The sequence below is a fragment of the Haemaphysalis longicornis genome, unplaced genomic scaffold (genome assembly GCF_048455015.1).
Source record: "Haemaphysalis longicornis isolate Haplotype H1 unplaced genomic scaffold, Haemaphysalis longicornis Haplotype H1 scaffold_8, whole genome shotgun sequence".
Lineage (NCBI taxonomy): Eukaryota > Metazoa > Arthropoda > Arachnida > Ixodida > Ixodidae > Haemaphysalis > Haemaphysalis longicornis.
This window is the reverse complement of record NW_027526445.1, coordinates 72,592,298-72,617,580: the sequence shown is the minus strand read 5'-3', so window position 1 is coordinate 72,617,580 and position 25,283 is coordinate 72,592,298. Positions and strand designations below refer to the sequence as shown.

At 44.9% G+C, this 25,283-nt stretch overlaps 2 protein-coding genes across 2 annotated transcripts; one reads left to right on the top strand and one right to left on the bottom strand.

Moving 5' to 3' along the window:
- Window positions 1–1,865: 1,865 nt before the first annotated feature.
- Window positions 1,866–16,325, bottom strand: LOC144149623 (thiol S-methyltransferase TMT1A-like). Its single transcript, XM_077681267.1, has 2 exons — window positions 15,318–16,325; window positions 1,866–11,238 (listed from the first exon to the last, which is right to left on the bottom strand). The coding sequence occupies exons 1-2, from the start codon at window positions 15,846–15,848 to the stop codon at window positions 10,921–10,923; spliced, it is 849 nt and encodes a 282-aa protein (XP_077537393.1). The 5' UTR covers window positions 15,849–16,325; the 3' UTR covers window positions 1,866–10,920.
- A 221-nt stretch (window positions 16,326–16,546) lies between these two features.
- Window positions 16,547–20,895, top strand: Mrps2 (mitochondrial ribosomal protein S2). The gene is made up of 4 exons (XM_077681265.1): window positions 16,547–16,608; window positions 16,819–16,917; window positions 17,926–18,212; window positions 20,387–20,895. Exons 1-4 carry the CDS (start codon window positions 16,572–16,574, stop codon window positions 20,822–20,824), a joined length of 861 nt encoding a protein of 286 aa, XP_077537391.1. The 5' UTR covers window positions 16,547–16,571; the 3' UTR covers window positions 20,825–20,895.
- Window positions 20,896–25,283: the final 4,388 nt, after the last annotated feature.

Sequence of the window (25,283 nt, the reverse complement as noted above, 5' to 3'; positions counted from 1 at the left end):
TTGCAAACAGCGACGGCGGTCACGCGACCGAGGCTGGCCACAGCGCGCGCTTTGGAGCAGACATAGAGAGACTCGGCACTTTGCAGGTTACCTTCTCTTTGACTTATAAAACGGAGTTTGCAAATGTGGCGACGAATAAAATTACATTGGAAGTATACTAGCTTCTATATAAACAGTTTCCTTTACGTCATTGTGGACTCTGTGCATGCGGTATGCATATGCCTACATCAGAACAATTCACTGCTTGTTTCCCAATACGCCGCAAAAACTGGCCAAAGAATTATTAGAAGCGACAGCAGTGATAATAAAACCGAAGATACAATTTTGTTCTTTGGATGCTTCGATCAAAGCAAAAGGCTTGCTCGTTTTGTCTGTATGTGTGCACGTTTCTGTGCACGCTTCTGTGCACGTTTATCCGGGTAAATTGTAAGGAAGGAAGGAATAGTACAGGAAAGGCAGGGAGGTTAACCAGAATACTGTCCGGTTGGCTACCCTACTCAGGGGGGAGGGGATACGGGAAATGAAAGGGAAAGAAAGGACAGCGGTACATATTAAGAAAAGGAGAGAAAGAAAAAACACAAGGCGTGACCAGGCAACTAGAAAGGCGGTAAGCTAATGAAAGCCGTTGGGCTGCTGGTTTGAGCCTATGATCGCGATATAACTGGGCATTCTTCCGCTGGTGATAGCAATGCCTAATAGTAGCTGGTCCCCGGTTAAATTCCCAGCTGAAGCCTGCTGGTCCGAGCTGGCACCAGCAGGGAATATAACCATAAATAGTCCATAAATTTGCTGGGACCAGCTACATTTTCCCTCGAGTGTAGCGTAATACTGCACTCATTATTTAATGCAATTTTCATTTAGGCCCCGGTAGACCGTATTCTTCCCACGATTGCATTTGTTTACCACTTCCACGCAAGGTGCCGCCCCCTCTCGACTAAAACGCGAAAGTTTCTTGGGAGCGCGCATTTGTTCTTTTACCTGAACTTGCGCCGTTGCCTTTGAGACACAGCTGGGCTGGCTGGGCATTAATACTAGCAATGGCATTTCAGCAGGGTGGGGAAAAAGCAGAACTGCTATTTTTAAGCATGGCTGCATTGCCTTTTGTTGGCAAACATTTGGGCTGGCTTTATCTCATTACGCCGTGGTTGTGGAGAAAATGCAGAGAGGCATAAAACGTGTCAGTGCTTCAGAAAGGACCATAGAAAATATCTAAATAATAGATGAGGTCATCATTGATTTAAATTAACAGGTTAATTGAAATCACTTTATTTGCCATTTCATCTTACCGTGGCCAATATGAGGGCAACTAAACACTGGCGCTCCTCAATTTAGTACTGGACTCACCATGGACTCTCCGAGACGCAGTCCGGCATTCGATTTTCCCATGTATCCCTATGGCTTCCAGGAATCTTCGAACTACCTGCGGACTATCCATAGTGAGTCCGAGACTGTAAATCGAAGAGCCCCACTGATCCTGTGAACTGAAGCATCAGGTGAACCTTGAACTTACTAGTGATTCTAATTCTTGTTTGACTTAACCTGATTGATTTAATGTTTCATTGAATGATATTATTTTATTCGCAATTTCATTTTGCCTTGGCCAAACATTTTTTGCAGCTTGACGCTATTTTGCATATGTATACAAATGTACTCTGGCGCATACCAAACTAGGGCATACATGAAATCTGCTGCTAAAAATGCCACACATCACTATCACAGAAACTCTAGCACTGACAGCTCTCAAAGGCATTGGTATAATAAATGTACATACTACACTCCCATTTGATTCCTGTCTGCTTTGCCACCCAGTTATGGCCCAGCAATCCCCTGCTCAGCCCTTAAAATACCAGAAAGAAGATGACACACACAGTCAAACAATTTATTTCAATTTCTAAATGCCAACATGGGTATACATATCAATCTCAGACTCTCGCACAAAAGCCTTTGAAAAATACACCATCGCCACACAAAAATATCACACTTTTGGGTACACGGAGCAAAATGCTGCATACATGGAATACAGTGCAGACGGGAATGCTGGAGCTCCCGCATAATAGCTGCGCCACCCAGCCGCTAAACACGCATCTTCTCAACAGTAGTGCGGCAACAATCTGCCCAAATGTCCACTAGCGTCTTTGATAAATGCAAAAGAATAATGCATATAATGTGTCTGTATACATATAACATAGCAGGCTGCCACGTCAACTGAGCCTGTTGAAACTGCCTTCTTGAGCGGCGAACTGGCCACTCTTTCACTCAAATTACACACGAAGGTGGCATTTTGTGGTCAATTTGTTTAAAAGTAGCATAGACAGCAACAATCCTACAGTTCCTCTGTAATAGAATACAACCCACCACTGCGTCAAATTCACATTATCTCCTGCCCTACGGCTAAAAATTCCATCATGGTCTAGTAGGCGCCCGTAAATGAGAATAAGTAGGTAATAGATTGTGAAAAAAGCAAGGAATTGCTAGTGACCATGCTATTTTTATATTTTGATAACAAAATGATACGCTCATGCTAAATTTTAGAGCGAGCAAGCCAACGGTTTTGCTCCAAAAGGTTTCCGAGGTGGCTCAGTTGATGTTGCAACTCACGGTACACATATATATGCGCATGTATATGTATATATATATCTTTGAAGCGTATACTGGTATAGTGCATTTCATAAAAGTTTAAAGGTTAAAACAACTCGCAAGTTCTTTAGCTCACAAATAACAACAAGAACAACGCACAAAAAGAAAAAAAAAAAAAACAGGCACACCTTTATAGACTGTACTCAACTCAAAATAGATTACATAGCATCGAGAAAGCATACGTACAAGCATCCACACAACAGAAACAAATTTCTAGCCCTGTGTCAACATCTTGCTGCACATTTTCTTTACACCTTCTGAAACTAACTAGGAACAGACCTAAGTGTTCAGGTACAGAATAGTTTCCTATTTTTTACCCTTAATTATCTCACTTACAATCACATATTCAACAAGTAGGCTACTCTTTCTGCCATGAAGCATCGTGTAATACCGCACAATGGCGGTAAAATGTTATTTCAATTTTCATTAAGAAGTTAGCAATTGCAGAGAAATTAACCACCAGCAGTACAAAAAACACCTTCGAACTAGCTTGTAAGCCCCGTACACTAAGTTCCACCTCGCTAACGTCCAGTATATCCCTTCAAAATGACACTTTCGCACAAACAACATTTAACAACACCATGTGATATAGGTGTAAGACCAATAACATGTGCCTGCACTAATCAGCCCTTAACGACATTACAAGCTCAATAAGGGATCCGCGACGCACGTTCACATGAGTATCTAGAGTAGGTGGCACAATCAGCACAAGTTTCATCGCACAGTAAAATGCAACATGCCTACGCCACCTGACTGAGTTGTTGATAGCCACGAAGGTTCTAAACTACAACAGCTGTGGTCAAATCAACGAACTGACCAGAGGTAGGGTCCAAACAACTTCGCTAGTCATTAATGCCCTTATTCAAATGTGATTAACAAATCACAAGTCGTATCACATGACGCACTTTGAGAAATATACTGCATGACCTTCGTGTAGTGGCGCGCACACAAATCTAATAGTTTGCATTTAATGCCTCTATTGGTTCAAGTAGTCTCTATCAACTCATCTGCCCTGAAATTTTTGTACTCACGGGTACAAAGCGTTGAAAAGGAAAAGTCGCGACATACCGCACAATGTTCACAGATGCAAAATCACCTTACCATGTTTTAAATTGACTACCATTTGCTCCTTACTTGCAGTGTGATCAATGTTACTGTACCAGTTCATTCATTCAAATAAAGCGGTCCTGTAGATACATGAAGCGATGTATTTCAACTCCAATTAATTTGGTTTTTTGCTTAACTTGATCACAGTTGCACAGACCCACCATAGTCGACCGCATTATTTCGGTACATAAAAGTAAAAGTGTGCAAATACTCAAAACTACACATACTGTGCGAATAGCATTAGCAACTCAAATGGACTAACACTGCAGTTTTACCATTAAAAATGCTCAAGTTGTGGTAATTTTCCAAATCTATGAGCAATAAAAGAATAGAAACCTTGGAGAATGCTTAAGCTTTGCCTGAAGGAGTGGAAACCAATGACCGAGCAAAATCAGACACAGATGCGACTTCCACCTTTAACAGGATGATGACTCAAAAGAGGGCGTCGCTCTGTTAAATGGCACTGCATCAATCACACACGTGCTTTTTCCCAGTGGGTGAGCAGTTGCCTTAAATTCTCCACAGTTAAATGATGGCGTCGGGATAGCAACGCCAAATGCCGGACTTTAGGACGGATGGAAACTTTCTGCTCATCCGTGCAACTCGCATTCATGACCCTAGCAAACAAATCAGGATTCTGATGTCTCACCACTGAGAACATTTCTTTTTCTTTTTGCAACACAAGCTCCTTAATGATGTCGTGTTTAAAATTCGCTCCAGAGTGTGTGATTCATGTTTTTCAAGGTTCATGGAGGCACCCGCGCTCTTGGGTTGGTTTTACCGCACAACGCCATGGCTGTGCAGGAAAGCTTTACATGCATAAAAACCCACACAAATGAAACTTGCACCAACTTTAGCACTTCGTAGATAAATTTTACCCCTAACCACACGTGAAGTCTACATTCAAGAACGTGCATTCTTAACAAAGCCACGAGTGAGAAGCGTTGAGATGGTGCCAGTTGGCTACGCTTGTAACAAGATAGCTGATCTCACAAGCAGACTTAGGAAGTCGGTTTTCATTTTTTGTTTTTTATTCGCACTCAAAATTTTGATATTCGCACACTTCCTGGCACTTTCTCACCCTCCCAGGCCTAACTTACTTCTATTCAGTAAAAAAAATGACTTAGCCACCTCCCTCGTTAGTGAGGCGCTCATCATCGTCACACAAGAGCTAAAGACCTCACAGGAACACTAGTGGAAAATGGCCCCACCCCCCTCTATTCAATCCTGCATGTTACACAATGTAACATCATACTAAAAATGGTGGCATAGCAGCCACATAAAATGTAGCCGTGACTGACAGACCAACCACCTTGACTTCACAAGGCATTTTCTCAAAGTATATGTATATATATCCTCAGTGACTCAGAAGCCGTCATGCGATATTTCGAGGAAACAACATTTAATGCTGTCTACATTTGGACAGGAAAGATCTGCTGCCCCTTTCTAGAGAGTTTATAAAAAAACTGGCGGGAAAACCTTAATGCAGATTACATCACTTCCCACCATTGTAGCTCATGTTGAAGGATACAAAAGTAGCGATTTTCTGACTACGTGCCCTCAAAGACGCATTACAAAATTCAAACCACCAGCATCGGAATCACGCACCCATTGCACAAAAAAGACCAAATGCGGCCATGCTTGCACAAATGGTGCAAGCAGGAATTTCAAAACAGTGTACAGCGCAATCGAGGCACCTTACACGGCAGTGTCGCTAAGTTTCCCCAGATTTCCCTAAATTTCCCCCGAAGTCCCAAAATTTTCCCACTTGAAAACACATTAGTGAAGCTGTGAAACAATGCATAAACACCCCTGTCACAGAACCAGGCACTCGAGGATCTGCTTGCCAGGAAATAGGAAAAAACAAAACATCCGTAATATTTCAGCCACACATCTTCCTGGGTGTTATTCGTGCTGCTCTGTTTTACGTACATCATGGCTCTCGTTTAAAATGTTTCTACAATGGCTGCGCTCCCGTTTCAAAGAGTATGACTGACAGCGCTCATTACACAGCTAATTAAGGCACTCAAAATGTGCTCGACCTAAAGCCATTCAGTGGAGTTTGGAAAACAGCCTGGAATTGCAGGAGCAGCCATTGGAATACTTTGAAGAAAGCCTGTGCTGTTTAGTATTGGGTCTGCTTTGAAAACAGCGGACCCCCCTCCCCTAAAAACCAGACGGTTCTGAAAATGTTAACGCAGCCGAAACTCGTGCCCCCCATAATCGCTCTTACCCAGTGCGAGTTAATTTGAATAAATTAAACAGCAGTATCAATAGAAGCGGAGTGAATCACTTCTTTCTTGGTTGTTTGGCTGCGATGATGTCGCTAGTGCAAACGGAACTAGTAGCTACAAAATTAACTTTTCAGGGTGAATACTTAACCCTGCAGATTTAAAAAGGATGTTTTTGCGTAATATAAGCCCTCACTAGCTCACCATTCTATTATGACTCGTAAGCCTTCTACCTGTTCCACGTCCATTTACGACTTACAAAAGTACAGCCCTAGCAAGCGTGTTCGGTAAATGTGCCCCACACAAACATTGCACATCTTTGAGCACCCTGCCTTACATAAATGCAAAGGAACCTTTCAAAAATGAGTTGGCCCCAAAGGTGACCAAATGGTGCACCCCGAAAAGTGTAATGCCACACTCAAACCACTGTGAGCAGACAAGCTCTTTAAATGCAAAATGTAGTGTGTGCCACCAGTACTACTTCACCTGATGTGAACTGTGCAAACTTCAAATCACATCAGTGAATATTTTGGTGCACGGCTCAGCAAACATGAAAGAAAAGAGAAATAATGAGTGGCTATCAATGTTTAAACCTCTACAACGGCTAAATAACTTTATGTTGCAACTTTTGAGACATGCACATTTTGGTTCACGTACGCGCAGCCCCGAATACACAGCTAACCAAGCGTGGTTATCACCTGTGGTTATCACCTGTGGTTATCACCTGCGCATGATAACCACGTAAGCAAATGTGCTCACTCCTCCCTGATGAAGGCCAGCACATGACTGCCGTAGCACTCTTGTGACTTGCACTTGTAAGTGCACCGATTCCACTATGCGCATCTCTGAAAGACACTTCTGCTAGAATAATGATAATCAAGATCGAAGCACCTCTGCACTTGGTTTCTGTAGTCGCTCCAGCCACTAAACTGCCAATGCCACCATCTGTTCCGACATCCAACCCCTACCACGCAGTTCAGTGCGACCATATTATGACCACACGTATACAAGGTTGTACTTGAATGACACGAAGCCCTCATAATCCCTTATCAGTGCTTACAGGAGTACTGTAGGCGAACCACGCCTAGTTTTATCTGTTTTAAAATAGTACATGTTTAAGTTGACGCAAGGTTAGCAGACTTACATGTGTAAAGAGGCATTAGTGCTTGGTATATACGTGCACCAGCAAACGTATCCAGGCAGGTTGGTACGTAACATAACTGACAGTGTGGCTATCACGACACTACAGCATGCCACAGCAGAGAGTCTCATATCTGTCGTACAGATGATTTGCTGTAACCAGAGTGAGACACCTTGCAGCTCTTAGTAGACAGCCCCCTTGCCAGTGGCGATGTTGGGCATGTGTTGCTACGAACCTATTTTGCAAAGCCACAGCCTCTGGAAAGCATTTGCTAGTGGCATAAAATGCAAAGTGGCAAAAAAGTGTTCAACATTAGTGACCAACTGGTATTTACAACCAATTAAATCAGTGCACTGCCACCACACCCTACGGAGGCAAGCTGATGACGGCAGCAAAGCATACGACGACACCAGCCTCAACGAATGGAAGATACCACTTGACAACAAGGCGTGCGAGATAGAGGTACTTATAATGAGTGCGAGGTAAAACAAAAAAAGCATGTCCTTCCACCTCCTTTTGGACATCTTCTGACTTCAGCACTTTCATTCTCAATGGGTTCACAAGTAGAGATCTAAATCACCATCCTCACTCACACTTATGTTTGAGTAAATACCGTGTGCTCCAAAGTTGTCAAAGCTCCATTGCACGAAATGACTTCTGTCCTTAGGGGAAACAAAAAAAAACACCACCCAGGGATAGGGGTGGCCCAGCACTTGTCATGTAGGTAATCACATCAGGTCCCGTACGTTCTCACACCTCCAGCTATCACTGCAGGGTTAATTTCACGAGGCAAGCACACTCTAAGCTTCCCCAGAACTCCCTAGTTGCCGCCATCTTTCAACTACTTGAAAAGATAACGCAGCCGAATGCAATCTAATCAACTACTAAATGCCCCTTTGAACACTGACTGAGTAACAAACATGTAAACCATTCAAACATGCACACAACAGCAGTCAACACTAAATGCCCAGCACTTTTTCACTTCTCTTACAATAAAAAGCTACAATCCAAAAGCAGAAAGAAAAGTGTAACTTACACACACCAAAGAAAAAACATATCTACCCGAAGTATAGCTAGGAGAAAATCTACTCTATTCTCCACATTTTTGCACCTGCTTCAGCCAGCAGACAGCTTTAAAAGTAGAGTATACAAAGCATGACTGCGTGGCATAACGTAGTACGCATAAATAACATGCTCCAAAAATGACTGCGCAGGGCATGACTAACACTCGCGAAAGAAGAAGCTAGTTGCGTAGTAGGCAATCTCACTACCGAAACGTCCAAATAACCGTCAAGACAATGGGTAAACTCACTAGAGAGCAAAATACTCGAGGGCAATATCACGAGCTGCCGGAAAACACATACGTAAAATATTACATATGTAAAATATTGCAGACATAAAAAGCTACAGCTAGGCCAGAGAAAAAGCCACGCTTTGGGTGCCAGCCCATTAAACTGACTTATATAAACAACGACATAAAAGTTAAAACAAAAAGCTTCATGAAAGAATTGGGTGCTGACGCAAAAAGCTCAGGCACGACTTCCAAAGCTCTCCCATAGCTAAAACTGCGAAATGCTAAAATCATTTCTCTTAATTTGCTCATGTAGTACGTATTTTATGAGCATGTTTAGCCCTCCAAATCTCCGCTTCATGGTGTGTTCCCAATAGCAGCACGGAGTGAATCAAGAAACTGAATGAAAAGAAAGAAAGAGAAATCCAAAAAGACACCATGTGGTTGACAATGAGTGCGAGACTAGGTGACAATCACGTGTTTTCTAACTTGCATGTTGTTCTGCACACATACTACTAAAAGCAGCTGTCTATCGGCATTTTTCTTTTCTTCTCTCCTGAGCTTGGCAGCTAAACTAGAGCAGCTCAAAATATGCTTACTCAGTAACAACTGCTATGACCTCGCCTTTGACAGCTGACTCCCTCGGGTTACAGCAGATGCCCAAGGTCTGCAGTAAGTACTTTTATTGTTTAGCTCCCGGCAGAGACTAGTGAGGGGGCACTAGTTTAATGTCTGCCGGACTAGCTCAGCAACTTCAAGACACTGCCCCGAGCACTTCTATAAAATCGTCAGCTCAGACGAGTTGAAATGGCGTTATCAAATACTGGGCACAAGCTTAGTACGAGTGCAAGGAGGGGTCAAGAACGCAAGGCTGACTTCCAAATGAAAGGCCATGGCAAGCCGCTAGTCAATGCTTTCCTCACAGCTCATGTGTGTCACGTAGTTGAACCTGCATAACCTCTTCTTATGCTACTCAGTGGAAGTTTAGTTTAGGCTCAAAGCGCAGAAGAGAAGCAAACACCAGGCGCCATTCGCGGCTGCTTCACGAAATGCAGCAATGTCGAACACTGGCTTGCTTTCACACTTTTACTCCGACAGTTCAACAGTGATGCAACTGCGAGGTTCACGATTGAAGGAAGAGGCGTAAATTTTAATTCCTTCTTTTCAACAATAAATTTGGGGCTTGTGTAACTTCTACAAGCTATAAGCGTGAAGAAACTACTGTTGCACACCTTGGCTCCCCCAGATTGCTTTAAAAAAGATCATAGGCATCTACTTAACCGTGCTTACCACAACTTTGCCAGACATTTAGCAAATACATACTTCTGAACTAATCTCTGCATGTAAAAAATTATCCAGTATTTGGGATCCGCACACTGAACCCAAGTCTGCCAGTTCCTGTAACAATAGCACAAATATTTTTTGAAAATAAAGACAACTGACTTCCTTTAAAGGGGCTCTGAAGACAAAATACAACCTTGTTCTATTTGAAAAATTGGCTAATTGTAAATCACTCAGCTCTCTTCTCGCCACGAAAGATGTTTTTTACCTGAAAATATGGATGAGGTAATGACAAGCCTTCAAATTTCCCGCTATAGTGACAGGCAAAGGAAAGTTTGACACCCACCTGTATGCAGCCGTACGGCTTTCTCCCCTTGGGGATTTCCCCTAAATCTGGTCGATTTACAGTGACATAATATGGGCAGGAGCGACGCCATATGGGTGGACCAGCACTCAACCCATCGTTATCTGCGTGCCAACTGCATGCTAGAACTCAAGTAATATACCGTATTTATTCTATTATAAGGCCATTTAATTATAAGGCAAGAGTGCAGTTTGGAGAGTGAAAAAAATCGCCATATATATGTATATATACTGAGCTTCGAAGGAGGTCCCTCCTCGGTCTATGACTATGGGACCTCCTACGGGACCTATGTGACGTGTCGACAGCAAAAACCGAAATTGAAACTGAATATAAAGCGGGGTACGACTTTTAGACTACTGATTGTGGAAAAAAAAAAATTCCTTGCCTTATATTCGAATAAATACGGTAGTCAAATGGAACTAACCGCCCCACCACAATCACCCAGTCATGTTTCTTGGCGATGGCTCAGCTTGGTGGGGGTGCCAATCGCACAAACAAGATTCCGTGACGTCACGGAGAAGTTGCCAGAATGTGGATGGGAAGTCACCACTGCTCGTTATGTTATCGTTAGTATCACGATCAGTTGTTTGAAGTTGGCGATAAAATTGGTACCGTCGTTATCGGGACAAGGCAGTCTTCGTAGTGAACCGAGCCTGCACTTTGTCTTCACTGCCCCTTTTAAGCTATCATCATCATCATCAGCTTATCTGCACCACCTGCAGGGCAAAGGCCTCTCTCTCCATGGCCCTCCAATTATCCAGGTCCTGTGCTAACCTGTGCTTCAAGCTGTGCTTTGTAACAACAAAGCTGTCAGTCATCACCCCCTACACCCTTTCCGCCGCACTTGTACCAAGCCTGCGCCCTGCCCCTACATGGCGCGGGTGGTGGTGGAGAGCAGGGCGCTGCTGAGCTTCATGGGCCTTCGGCGCACAAACTCGCGCTTGGAGGCGATGCCCACCAGGACTGGGTTGAGGAAGAGGCCCAGCAGGCGGCTGCGCGCCGAGTACACCTTGCACTGGGACACGGCCGCGAAGTGGGCCGAGTCGCGGATGCCGTCGTGCAGCTCCCGCACCAGGCTGCAGCCGTTGAAGAGCCGCCGCCACAGGGGCTCCGCCAGGGCCTGCACGTAGCGGCGCCAGTCGCCCGCCTCGTGCCGGCAGTGCTCCACGTAGAAGAACTTGCCCCCCTGAAACGGCAGTGGCAGCGGGACAGGTCCAGTCAGCACAGAGAGTCATTCAGCAGCTGCTTTACCACATTACACTTACTAATTACTGTAAAGTTAAGAAAGAATGCCCACCCAAGGTACAGGGATATCAAGTGAAAAATACCGGATGGGCGATCTTTCGGGTCAGGGGCAAAAAACTAGAAAAAAGTGGCCGCACCGCCAACCACAACTGTGGAGATATCAAGAAAAAATATCAGACGGGCAAACTTTCGGCTCAAGTGCAAGAAGGACAAATAAGTGACCGCATCAACACATGAATAGATACTTCGCGTTTATTTTGTTCACTCATCGGCACTAAAGCCATTGATTTTAGAAGGCAGGCAATCTTTGGGGTCTTTCAGAAAATTGAATATCTCACCCCTAAACAGGGGTGAATCATGTTTCAGGGGTAGGTGTTCGTTCGGAACTTTACGGTAATAAGCATGCATTGCACAATAAATATTTCCTGCACACCTATTTTGCTATTTCGATCTTTTTGGCTGATGTCTTTCTTTTTTGTGGGTGCGTTTCATTTATTCGTTTCTTCACTCTGTATTTTGTTCTTCTTCGTTTGAGTGTGTATATCATTACAGCGCATAACTTCTGGGATCTTTATTTTTTTTTTACATCTAACACGCATTCTTCCTAACTCAACTATTCCCCCTTGTAAAATCATTTTGTACACTCAACTAAACCACTCCCTTTTGCAACCCCCTCTGGACATTGAAGGCACAGAAACAAATAAATCAATAAATAAGCTAATTAATTGATGCAAAGACTAATTGCTATGAATATAATAATTAATGTATACTAATTGCATTGGCTTAACAGTTGCAATGAAAGGTGGAAAGTGGAGAGGTGATGTGATGGGGATATTTGCCGTGTAGTTGCTCTTACTTGCCCGTCCTGAGCGGTTTTGAGCAGTTCCTGAGCCGCCCAAAACTGCTCCCACCATAGAGATTCTATAGGGAAATAAAACACACGGCTCCGTCAGGGCAGTTTCTCAGAACTGCTCTGAGCAGGCAAATAAAAGAGACATATCGTAGCACACTAAGTGCAACACACCCAAGTCCTGGACGTATTTAGCTCAAAGAAGACACAGAAACAGTTGGCTATGATCCTTATTTCGATATGCAACATGCGCAACGTATGGCACCAAAATTTTTTCAAGCCACACGGGTTGGACCAGCATCTGCACATAGCATCACCAATTGCCCTATCATGTCGCGAGGGTTACACATAGCCACTTCCGCCTTGTGTTAAGGTTGAAACGCAGCTTAGCTGCTACTATGAAAGGTTTAACAGTGCAAATGAAACGCAAGAAGTAGAGTTGTATTTCGTTACATCAAACACTCACACTGCAAATTATCTTATATATTGAACGAAATTCAAAATGTGGTTGGTCACACTGCTTTTCAATGGAGCTTGGACTGTTCATAACCCAACAGTTTCAGTTATAGGACATAAACTTTGGTCACCACATGGCTAAAAATAGTATTCAAGCCAGTGCACAGAGTCAATATTTCTCAAAAAAAAAAAACATCCTTTGGTTGAATGGTTGCATTATACGGTCGATATGTGGGGACATTATTTCATTTTTCCCTGCAGGTACAACATGGGGGCACACGTTATTTGCAGGGGCTGGTTATATGCATGAAAATATGCTACTATATATTTATAGTGTGGCACAGGTCTTAAAGTAGTGCATATAGTACCATTTCTCACCAAAATGTGGGTATGGGGCAAGTTAGCAATCCACAGTAAACGTTCACCACACGGAAAAGAAACAAAGAACATAGAACGATGATACACAATGCGCACATTCAACATCGTCTCCTGTATCTTTCTGTGGTCTTTATTTCTTTTTCATGCAGCGAAGATTTAGTTCTAGTCCATCATACGTGGTAAGTACATCCTCCATGCTGGGCTCAACTGCAATTCTGTATCTAGCAACCTACGTGGGTAGTTTTGTAATGAATGTCGGGTGTAATAAATGAACTCTCACTCATCGGCAAATCCAGGGGGGGGGGGGGGGGGGGGTCAGGATGTCCTGACCCCCCCCCCTCTAATTTTTGAATTGAAGCCCCTAAGAAGATGACCCCTCAGGTCGTAGAAAAAATCTAGTTGATGATTTTTTTCATTCCTCTTATTTTTGGTTTTCCAATATTTCGGTGAATAAAAAAGGGACACTATCCCCATTATTATCATCATCATCCCTGACAGAAGCTGACCCCCCCTCCCCAAGAAAAAAACCTGGATCCGCAACTGCTCTCACTCCCTATGAGCTCTCGTCACTGTATTTACCATGGTAGTGCTGAGCTCAAACAAGATGGGAGCTAGTCTGCTGTAAACATTAATTTGACATAAAATGTGCACCAGCATAACTTTCTCAGGGAAGTTTGGGGTGTTTCGACATAAAAAGTAATTTGAAATATCAGAATTCGATAGACAACAGTTCGTGATTAATTCGTCAATTTGTTTACGCATACGTGGTGGAGGGGACCCTCATCATTGGGCTCACAAAAAAAGCCATCCACAGTGTCGAAGGTGCAGTACAAGTATTAAATCTTGTTTCTCTGACAGTTGGCACTCAAGTACGACCATGGACCTTGGAAGCGAAGAGACCTTACCCTTTATCAGCTTGAGGCCATCTTGAGAAGCCAATCTTACCATAATGTTTGCACTGGACAAATAGTCATCAACAGCTTGCAGAACATATGCACTTTGTTCTGCGAGCTGTTGGTGACTATTTCCACAAAAGCAATTTGCTTTTGTGGAAATTCGTTTAGTTGTGCTTTCGGCAAAGCTAAACTCTGAATACCCAGTAACTAATACAGACAAATAATACGATCCTTGTAGTTGGCACACAACTATGATGTCCAGCAAAGGAAAGCTACTGCCTACAGTCTCAAGTAGTCTCTATGAAAATCTCTATGAAGTAGTCTCTATGAAGTAGTCTCTATGACGCTCAAGTAGTCTCTATGAAAGACGCTCGAGCATTAATCCATGCCTGGATTTCCGAGAATATCGCCTAAATAAACGCGACTGCAGAAGAAAATATCGAATGTGTGCGTGTGTGTGTGTATGTATATGTATATATGTGTGTACGTTTGCGTTTGTATATGAATATATGCATATATATGTGTGTAGTAGGCATACATATATGTATATATATATATATATATATTAGAAGGTCTATTTCATGTTCTCTATTATCACTTTGAGGCTTCTGTGGGCTCAGCTACGCATATAGAGCAAGATGTGGGATTCTACCCTACGGTTGATGTTTTTGCAATAGACGTGTGTTGTTATTGCATGGTACCCGTCTCCCTCTGAATCCATGGGTTAGTTACGCTTCACTCAATTATACTGAAGGCTTGTATTTGGCGTTTTTTTTTTGTTGTTTATATGGAACCTCAACAATATGTGTTATGAATATGCGCGTTTGGTGACCCTGTGTTTGTAGACGGTTTCGTATGTATTGCATGTATGTATATGAATGTATGTGTATATGTGTATGTATGTATATATATATATGTGGGTACATATGTGTGTGTGTGTGTGTGTGTGTGTGTGTGTATATATATATATATATTGTTTATTATAACAGTAGAAGTTTTGGACGTTATTTCGATTTGATAGCAGAATGTATTGTGCCTTTATTATCTTCTTTTTTCTCAAACCGACTGCCCTGCCCCGCATAAAAGCAGAGGTTGCTTACGCGGGGCTGGCACTTGTATCTGTTTGTCATGAAGATGAAATAAAATGTATGTATGTATGTATGTATGTATGTATGTATAATTTTACGCTGAAGCGTGAAGTTGACATGCACAGCTAGTAGATCAACATCTGACTATTCATGTGGAAGGCATTCACAGCCAGTAATTGAACTCGTTAGGCCACATGCTACAAATATGGAAAGCAATTATCAAATATGGAAAAGAATAAGGAACCAATCCTTTTTCCCACTTTTGTTCGAATTGGCAGTTAGGATCGATACCACATAAATACTCATTCTCAGCCTCCGTAGCACAGTCTGCTACAGTGGTCTACATACTCACCGGCACCAGCACTCTTGCGATCTCTTTCAGGATCGCGTCCAAGTCTCGAACACCGCACAACACATGGGTGGTCACCACCGCGTCCACGTAACAGCTCTTCACGTTGTTCAGGGAGCCGCTGTTCTGCACCAAAAACATCTCCAGGAGCACGGGCACGCGCGTCAGCTTGCGCCGGAGGTACGGAGCCGTGTACGGGTTGCTATCCACCGCAACCAGGTGACAGTTCCGCGGGTAGAAAGTCAGGTTCGAGCCGGAGCCGGCGCCGATCTCGAGGATGCGGATGAGCCCCAAATTGCGCAGGTACCAGTCACGCGAGACGATGGACTCGAGCTTGCTGAAGAGGATCTCCTTGGCCTCGAGCATCGCGCCGGTCTCCCGGTACGACATGTAGTTGGAGAGCCACGCTTGGAAGCGGAGCCGCTTCGAGGTGTAGTCTTGCTGGAGCGCGTACTTGAGGCAGACGCTGAGCACGAACAGGGGCAGGAAGACGTCGTGCAGGAGGGAAGCGAGGACGGAGTCGATCCATGCCATAAGAAGGAAGGGGGGACCAGCTGTTGCGCTTGTTTACTAAACACGGGCGAGCGTGGTCGGCGATCGAGGAGATGAGTCGTCGGAGTCGGTCGGAGCAGGCGCCGATGTTCGGACGATCGCGTGCGGGAAAGCGGGGGTTGGCGCGTGATCTAGACTGCGCGTTTTCCTTCGCCGGGGTCGCTTGGTCGAAGGCACTGGTCCAAGGTCATATTTGAACATGTCGCTCGTATCTTCCTCATCCCGCCGTCGAGACTCCACCCAATGCGCGCTTGACCGATGCTGCGCGCGCGCACTCTCATTGCTCTACGCGCTTTTCCGTTTCTTCTGTCTGTCTGTTCCGACTTGTTGCAAGAGAAGAGAGCACACGAAGATGCGGCGGTGTGCGCGCGCGTGCCCGCGCTGCTTTCTCGTAAATAACTTAAAACCATCGATCGGCTCGTATTCATCTCTTCATATTTCTAAAAAATTAACATCACCTGTTTGATAGCAGTTGTTGGTACTCTCCATTCAGACACTGAATGAGTCAAATAAAAACTTTTTGTGTGATATCAACGACGTTTATTTTATTGATATATATTTTGTGATTTTATATTATTGTATTGGATATTCAAGGTTTCTAAAACAATAATAGTCATATTTTGATAGCGTTGATGTTTTTCGTTGCCTCGTCGGTCCGTTGTCCGTGCTCTGCCGCGCCGTGTGTTTCTTGTATGGTGCAGAAAAATGGCGCTTCCCATGCGCACCGTCGTGCAACGCTTCGGTGAGGATCTTTTTTTTATAATAACTAGTGTTTGAATCTTGAGTTTACTTTGCATATCAATCACTTTGCGTTCAAGGCGTCCATTTAAATTGTAATGGTGTGTGGACTTGCGCTAAAACGCCATCAATGGCGTTCGTTTCAGTTTTGCGTTGCTGGCTAGGTCACACAGTGTCGGTCACGCTTTCGTCTTACCAGCCCGTTTTATTACAGGATCATGTGGGTGCTTGCACAGAAGTGTGTTCCCTGCGCGACACATCAGCGCTGGCAGAACTGTTGGCCAACAGGCCGCTCCACAGGTGCAGACAGAAGGTGAGACCGTGGCACGTGCAGTTACGGGGAGTGTTTGAATGCCGTTAGTTTCCATGCATCGTGCAAGGGAACAGCAAGATAGTGAGAACTGTTGAGCGCCAAAGTAGTGCAAGCGAAGGCACGGCCCTCGCGTTTGGTACCATTCCACGCACGGCGTTGAAGCAAAACAATATCTTCAAGCGTATAATGCATACATGAGTGATCGCTTTATGAGCTAAAACTGGAGCTTGCTGCTTATTCCGCGTGGTAGTGAACTGAAATTAACACTGATTCATAATGATAGAACAGCACAAACTTGACTGGATGAAGAAAACACAACACGAGCCTTCACAAACGACCGAAGTTGTATTATCTTTGTAGTGTTTGGCTGTGCCTGATTGAATGCTTTTCTTGTTCAGGGTTCTTTCTAAATTATTTGCAGTTGTGTTTTCCACTTGTTTGCTTCCCTGTGTGATTTGCGTGTTGAATTGATGTTATGCCGAGTGACGAAGTTGTCGTCTTTGAAGTTCCCCGTTCTTTATTGCTGTTTTATTTTGCCACGCGAACAAATGCGTTCCTCTGTTTGTTCTATGCGCGTTATTTCCCGCAGTTGTCTAAAACTACTCCTGTTTCCCTGTTTTTGTATCATTATGTTTATCCACTCCTGCCTAGGGCTTCTTAAATGAAGCTGGCAGTACCCTGCAAATAAATAAAAAAAAAATAAAGAGCTGAAAGAGATAAAGTGCTGTGCACTAAACACAGGTGTGATGTTGATAACGCGCATTACACAAGAGAACACTGTATAACGGTACAACTTGTTGTGTTCTTTTTCCCCCGCGAAGTTTGTACTGTTGTACCATTACGAATGTATAGTGGCCCTGTTCTCGGCCCTTCAACGCTTCGATCTTGTAATAAACATGTTGAGATAGGGATAAATGATTTATCGGCCAAAACTTCCTGTCGAACAACTCGAAAACAGATTTGGGCCTGGTGCCTAATGTGTCCAGTGACCTCTGGTTGCCTTCGCAGAGCCCACGAGTGCGCCGAAGTCGGTGCTGGACCCGCTGCAGCATGCGGACTACTTTGGCCTGGGCAAGCTACTCTCGGTGCGCGAGCTGTTCGAGGCCCGCGTCCACCTGGGCCACAAGGAGGGCCTGCTCAACGACCTCATGCGGCCGTACATCTTCGGCTCGCGGCTGGGATACCACGTCATCGACCTGGACCAGACCCTGGAGCACCTGTTCCGGGCCCTGAACTTTGTGGCCCACATGGCGTACCGCGATGGCCTCATCCTCTTCGTCACCAGGCACCAGCAGGTACCGGGCGGCCCACCCACCTCGGCCGGGGTTCCAAACGGACACTTGGGTGAATGGGTGGTGAATTCGGGGATTGCACTTAAAAGGGGTCGTGAAGACAAAGTACAACCAGAGTCCTTCAATGCTTCTTTGGTCATGAAACTCCCGGCCAAGTTTCGTACGGGGACAAAGGCTACTGCGAGGGGCGCCACCGCAGATCGGAGGGCATTGGGCGGACGCTGCTGCTCTGTAGCCAGACCGGCAGGCAGGAACGCAGTAGCATCATGCTCGTCCGCGCCAAATTTTTCCGCCACTCACAAAATGACAAGTCCATTTGAGCGGCCCACGACACGTAAAGCAAAAACGCACTGCTGATAAGGCGGCGAGCATCTGTTTTATCTTACTCCGTGGTTCATTCCCTGCCAAACGCGCTCTGACCACGCCCCCGGCTACCCTCCGATCAACACCAGCGCTGCACTGCGGCAGCGTACAAAGCTCTCCCATAGCGTGATGGCAAAGTTTCATGACCAGAAAGGCATTGAAGGACTCTGGTACAACTTCGTTCAGTTTGAAAGAACTAGTCTCTGGTAGCTCACTCAGCTCTGTTCCAGCTACAGAAGACACTTTTTTTATGGTTAAAAAAACTTGAGAACTATAGAAAAGCTTTCAAATTTTGCACTACAGGGACATAACATGGGCAGGAGGGATGCCATATGGGCCAGCACTAAGAATATAGCTATCAATGTGTTGAATGTGTGTTAGCATCTGACTGATCCGATCGAACGGAACTAGAGGCCCCACTGCTATGGCCTAGCTTTGTTTCTTGGTGGTGGCGTAGGCCGGCAGCGCCTGGTAGAAACAACCCGCAGTGCTGTGGCTGACTAGTTTCAGAGGTGCACAAAGCGAAAATGCACCTTGGGCTATCACGTGACTTCAAGTAAAGTGCACAAGCAAAAGGGTGCGGGATTTTTTTTTTTTTTTTGTTACCAATTTAGAGAGGAGAGGCAAGCAAGCACTGCGTAAAACAGCTAATTCCTTTTTTCTTTTTTTGGTGACCCTGAAACAATATTTCTGCTGCTCTAGTTGATCAGCAGGCCACCCAAAAATTCTTATTATAACCGTTATTGTGTTTCAAACAACTGCATTTTAAGCAGTATGTTTATGTTTCGAGTTCTGTGGGAAGCAAATCGTTGGTCCTGAAAAGAGCCGTTATATCCAGTTCCGCACTATAAGCGATTGCATTATAAATGGTCTACTCTGTACTTCCAAACAATGTGTGTAAAACATGCTTTCCATTTACACCTTTATTAAGCGAGAACAATATAGTACACAATCGAAACTCTCCAGGTCTGAATTTTGCCGTCAGGCAGGGCAAAAATGAGAAGTGTACCCGCAGCTTTGAGACAAAAATGAAATGGGCCATGCCAAAGGCTGCACATTCTGACACATATGCTCGGAAACCTAATTTTCACAGTGCTGGCTTCTGATATTGCTGACATTCGTCTGGAAACTAGTAGCAGTTCTTTTGGTTAAATATAGCCAGGCATTTCTTTTCTGTGTGGTGCCTGTGTTTATGTTTACGGTACCAATGACATGAAGGCAAACGAGAGGGAGCAGGAGTGCTGTCTTCGCAGATGCAACCAACTTACCCAGCCTTCCACTGTCATAACGTAATAGAAACAACCTAGTTTTCGTGGCGACATAATATCTGCACATATCTGCGTGAATTCCATTTGGTTTGTGAGAAATTATTTTTCAAAAAGCATGTGGGGCAAATATCATTGTTCTAGAAACAAAGATACCCATGAAGACACTTGCTTCCCTTCAGTATTGGTCTAATAAATAATGCGGGATGCATTTTCAGATATCTTCGTGTCACTTCTCTGGCTTGCGAATGACGTAAGCTGTTGCACAGGAACGAAATTTTTGTGTCACTCGGAAAAATTCCAGTGCGCTTACAGAGTAGTTGCAGTCAGCCCTTGTTTGCACACAGAGCGTCGATTAGCATGCTTTGGTTCTCTTCCCTCCTGGCAAAAGTCGAATTAAGGTGGAGTTCACAGCTAGTTCAAAGTTGATGCCCATAAATGCTCTGCCATTCTGTCTCCCAGTTCATCTTTTGCCTGTGACGATTTATTTTGTGCCGCTGTTTTCTGCGGCCTCCTGTATTTTTCTCCGTTTCTTTTCTCATCTTGCAGACGGCGCACATGGTGGAGGAGACGGCCAAGGCGTGCCGGGAATTCGCCCACGCCCGGTGGTGGCGGCCGGGCCTGTTCACCAACTCGACGCCCCAGTTTGGCACGGTCACCCGGCTGCCCGACACGGTCATCCTGCTGTCGACGCTCGACTCGGTCTTCGAGGAGCACCTGGCCGTCAAGGAGTGCAACAAGATGCTCATCCCCACGGTGGCCATCGTGGACACCAACTGCGACCCCCGCCTGGTCACCTACCCGATCCCGGGAAACGACGACACCCCGTCCGCCATCCAGCTGTACTGCCGCCTCTTCCGCGAGGCCATCCTGCGGGGGAAGGAGCGGAGGAAAAAGGATGAGGAAGAGGCTGCGGCCGCCAGGCAACGAGAGGCGGACGCCGCGGTCGGCACTGCGAGCGCGTCACAAGGGTCGGACAGTGATTGAGATGGACAGTGGCCGCGTGAGCAATGTGTAAAGTTATGTAATGAATCGAGTGTGAGTAGTCAGCCATTGAAGCGTGACGTGATTGGCTTGGTGTGCGGCTTCTGCGCTGACACACTGTTTGAACACTGCACACAGACCTGCACAGTTTTGAACTTGTGTGGCCATGAACAGCCAAGTCAAGCATTACGTGTCTACAGGGGCATAGGCAAACCTATATTTCACGCTAGAAGAGAGTGCCAATTTCCTGCAGCTTGCTGGAAATTAGGCGTTATGTGGGGACATATCAACGTCACTGTGGCCAGAGCTGCTTAATAATCAGCTGCAGCTTGTTAGCATAATGGTTACTAGATATGCTAACGTCATAGCTTAAATGTTATGTTTAGTATTGCGTGAGCGATAGACAGTGTGTGTTAACAAAAATCTTCACCCCCAGTTTGCAGACATGGAAAAAAGAAGAAAGAAAAATGGAGAATAAGAAAGCTTAAGTGGGAAGGCTGACATCAGCCATGCCAGTGATGGCATTGGCGGCAGTAAAGCTGTGTTCACACTAATCGACCAGATTTAGGGGAAATCCCCAAGGTGGAGTAAGTTTCTGTAAAGGAAAGTTTGACATCCACCTAAATGCAGCCATTCGATTAATTAACACCTGTCCTTCACTTCGAGTTGTTGATCAATTCGCTTTCGCGATACTAACGACTAGCCTCCTGGTTAGCTCAGTTGGTAGAGCGACTGCTCCAGTTAAGCAGTGCTCCCGGGTTCGAATCCTGGACCAGGACGAATTTTTCTTCAACTGCGAAGTTTCAGAGAAAGCTGTATAGCTTTCCTTTGTAGCCGTATGGCTGCATTTAGGTGGATGTCAAACTTTCCTTTACTGTGTTCACACTGTTGCCAGGTTCATTGCCACGGAAATGCTAAATTAAAGCGCAGCTCTTTTTCTCCACGTGCCTGTTGCCGTTTCAACGTTATCTAAAATAGAGCGTATAGCAAGTGCAGGACCAAGTAGGCGACAAAAGAAGGCAGAATGGAAATGATAGCAAAGAGATGCTTATAGTTGTAAATAAACATCCAAAGGAGCCACAGGGAGCCAATGCCACTGCTGAAGCGAGCAAATGTGACCGCCGAGTTGGTAAGAACGCAAAGCAGGAAATGCGAGGGGCACGTGAGAAATAGCGTGTGACGAGCTTCTAAAGTTGGAGCCTCAAGTTTACAAGTGAGAGGGTTATGATGCTCATGTATTCTTTACAATCCATTATTGAATTTTTTTTTAATTTTTTTTAGAGTTGTAACATATAATGGTTGGAGGTAGAGTGTGAAATAAAGTGCGTAACAAAGAGCTTTGCCCTGCTTGCACATCCATTACACCCTATTACACCATTACAGTCCGTGAAGTCAACTGACTTTTGTACACATCTTCACGTGACATTTCTGTGTACCGTGTCAGCACAGAGGTACCAACCAGTCTACCTGGTCATCAGCTTGCATGCACCACCATATCTATTTTATGGCATAATGCAACACAGGGGAAACATCACGCTCTTTTAACCAACAATCATTGGCGAATAATTTTAACCTGCAATTTCTTTACCTGATGCCGTAATTTATAGCACCCCCCTGTTGTGGTCAGAGAACTTCTTTTTCCCTAAGGAATACCTCAGGTAAAGTCGTTACACTTGTAGCCTACGCTTTGCAGAGAAGAACCGCATTCTTGAAACGCTGCACAAAAGACCGTTTTAATGAAACAACATGATGAACACATCGTGCCACTAGTGTTCCATCTTTTTGTTTGTGCTATGCCATTAGAATAAAAAGCCCCAGCCATCACCAGATGTTTTTTTTAACAAATTATGGGTGGTGCTCAGTCATTTGAGGATGAGCCCATGGTGTTGCCTGTAGTAATGACAGTGATGAAGTTACTTCCACTAAGACCATAATGTGATTGCATTACTCTGCAAACACAAGCGCCTGTAGACGGCCGTCTGCTGTCCGCGCCATTGCTGCTGCTGCTTCGCTTAGCTTTAAGAGGCTCCACGATTTAATTTCCTAGCTTACCCATCTCTTTTCATCACCCCCTTTTCTCCTCTAATCTTTCATCCCCTCCTCCTCCCCTTCCCCCCGCACTGGGTTGTATGCAGGTGAGCCCCCAGCTGGGCTCAATAATATCCCCAGTGCATTTCCTTTCCTTTTCTCTTGAACCACTTAGTAGTAGTAGTAGTATTACTCTGCAAAGCTCTAAAGGCATTTTCACTGATTTTTATATGTAGATAAATATATATGTATAATTTGGGTTTATTTCCCAGGAGGCAGGAGCATTTGAGAAGCTGTTGTATGTGGTCATCGACTCCATATGGCTCGGCTGCAGATACTTTGCACAACCAAGGAAGAGGCTGCACTTTGCGAGGCTCAGTGTGCTAAGCATCCACTAGAGACGATAAGTCGCGCTTGCAGGGTGGTGTACGAAAACATCAACCCAAACAATGAGCTCACTCTGACCTTGTTCATCATAGGGCCATTGAAACACCATGCCACCGACAACGCCACAACGATACTAAAATTCCACTTCGGGTCCGTCAGTGATCACATACAACGGCTTCACCATTCAAGTCTTGCGCATGAGGGCAAGCTTCCCTGAATTTTTTTGCTCCTCATGTGCACTGCAGTGTATGTATGTGTGTTGTGAGAGAGAGAGAGAGAGAGAGAGAGAGAGAGAGAGAGACATTTCACAAATGGATGGTGCCGTGCAGTTAACTGCAGTAGGACATCACCTAGAAATGGTGTGGTGAGACATGGTCGAGGACAGGGAAGATGGCATTCACAATAAAGGTCTAGGTTCTCCCGACTGCTATGTCTCCTGCTTGCTGCACGCACACACGCGTTCTCTGGTTTATGCGACAGCCAGGATTGTTTGTGCAACTTGTAAAGCACATCCACCATCCCTACAATGCCACTGACGTTGGACCCAACGGCCTAAGCATGGAGGCTAGGCGTACAACCACGTGAAACGCAACTGGTAAGGAAAAGGGATTTGTTTCTGATGCCATGAATCACGATGTAATCCAACATCAACAACATTTTGGCCACTATTGATTCTTGCATTATATTTTGCAGGTTACTAAGGGCTCATCGAAGCAAAAGCACCAAAAGACACCAGTTTGATTTCAGCCCACTCTTTATAGCAGCAATCAAGCAGCGGCTTGTCGGTAGCTGCCGGCAATATGCGACTGCTGAACCAAATGAAGTGCAGTTAGGTAACGAAAATTGTAGCTCAAAGGCTGTCAGCTCCATGTTAATGAGGTGGGCACCAGAGCCGCCAGTTCTTGATTGAGTGAGTTTTCTGCGTCACTCATGGTGGTGATGAATGCGGTATACCGTCGAAGGTAGAGTAGATGCACCCAACTCGGCTCAAGCAGCGTAGACACCTCAACTGGGAGAGCTGCGGTCGCGCAAGCAGCGAAAATGGGGTGGACAGTGGGTCTAGTGAATAGTAAATAAGCTACGCTGCAAAATAGCTAAGCCAAGTGTGCTAGGCTAGCAGGTGCATGCCGATAGATAGTTTTGGAATAAGGCATCCCAGGCGCTTGGGGGTCCGGTAGGGGGACCCTAAACACTCTCGCCCATAGATTTTAGCATGAAAGTGTTTCATTCCCGGATACACGAGGATTTCGCTGACGTCATACCCGTCACGGAAGTGACGCCAGTACAACGAAGCAAGCGGCCTGTAAAGGGTGCACGCCTGCACACACGGTCTTCTTGCGGGGAAGCAACCTTTAGTACTACAGAGTACGTTTTCGAGTTTTCTATTTTAACGCAAAAGTGTTTATGCCGGAATACACCGAGATTTCACTGACATCATATCCGTCACGGAAAGGATGCCAGTGCACCTTTCCCGAAGCGACCCGCCAGCAGTACGTCGCTCGCCAAGCACACCCGCAAGACAGCCGCCGACCCGCAAATCATGCTCAGATGCAGATTTCGCTGTACATTTCACTTTCGTGGTTGGATTACTGATTCCTATAACAGAGAAATCAACCACAGCTTTTTTTAAGGACGACAGTCTTTCTTGGGTTACTTAAACCTAAATTTTGGTCTGTCTGTCTGTCTTTCTGTCCCTCAATTCGGCCGCCCAGCCAAAAGGTATAAATGTTTAGAAACAAAAAGGTTTGGCAAAACCTTTCCAAACAATATACCAAATATGCTGTCACACTTCGCACTTGTCAACGTTGTTGAGAATTTAGGCATATTTGGCGCAAAACATCAAATAATGATTAATACACGCAGTGTTACTGGAACTTGAAAATAGATGCGTGCTTGATATTTTCGATCCGAAGTAAAAATACACGTTGAAAACAGTGTCTTTAAAAAAGGTTTCAATGCATACAGTGCAGCTGTGGAACGCGGGAAAGTTGAATGTACCACTTGGGCTAACCTCCATCGTGGTAGGAGGAAGACGGGAGGGGAAGTG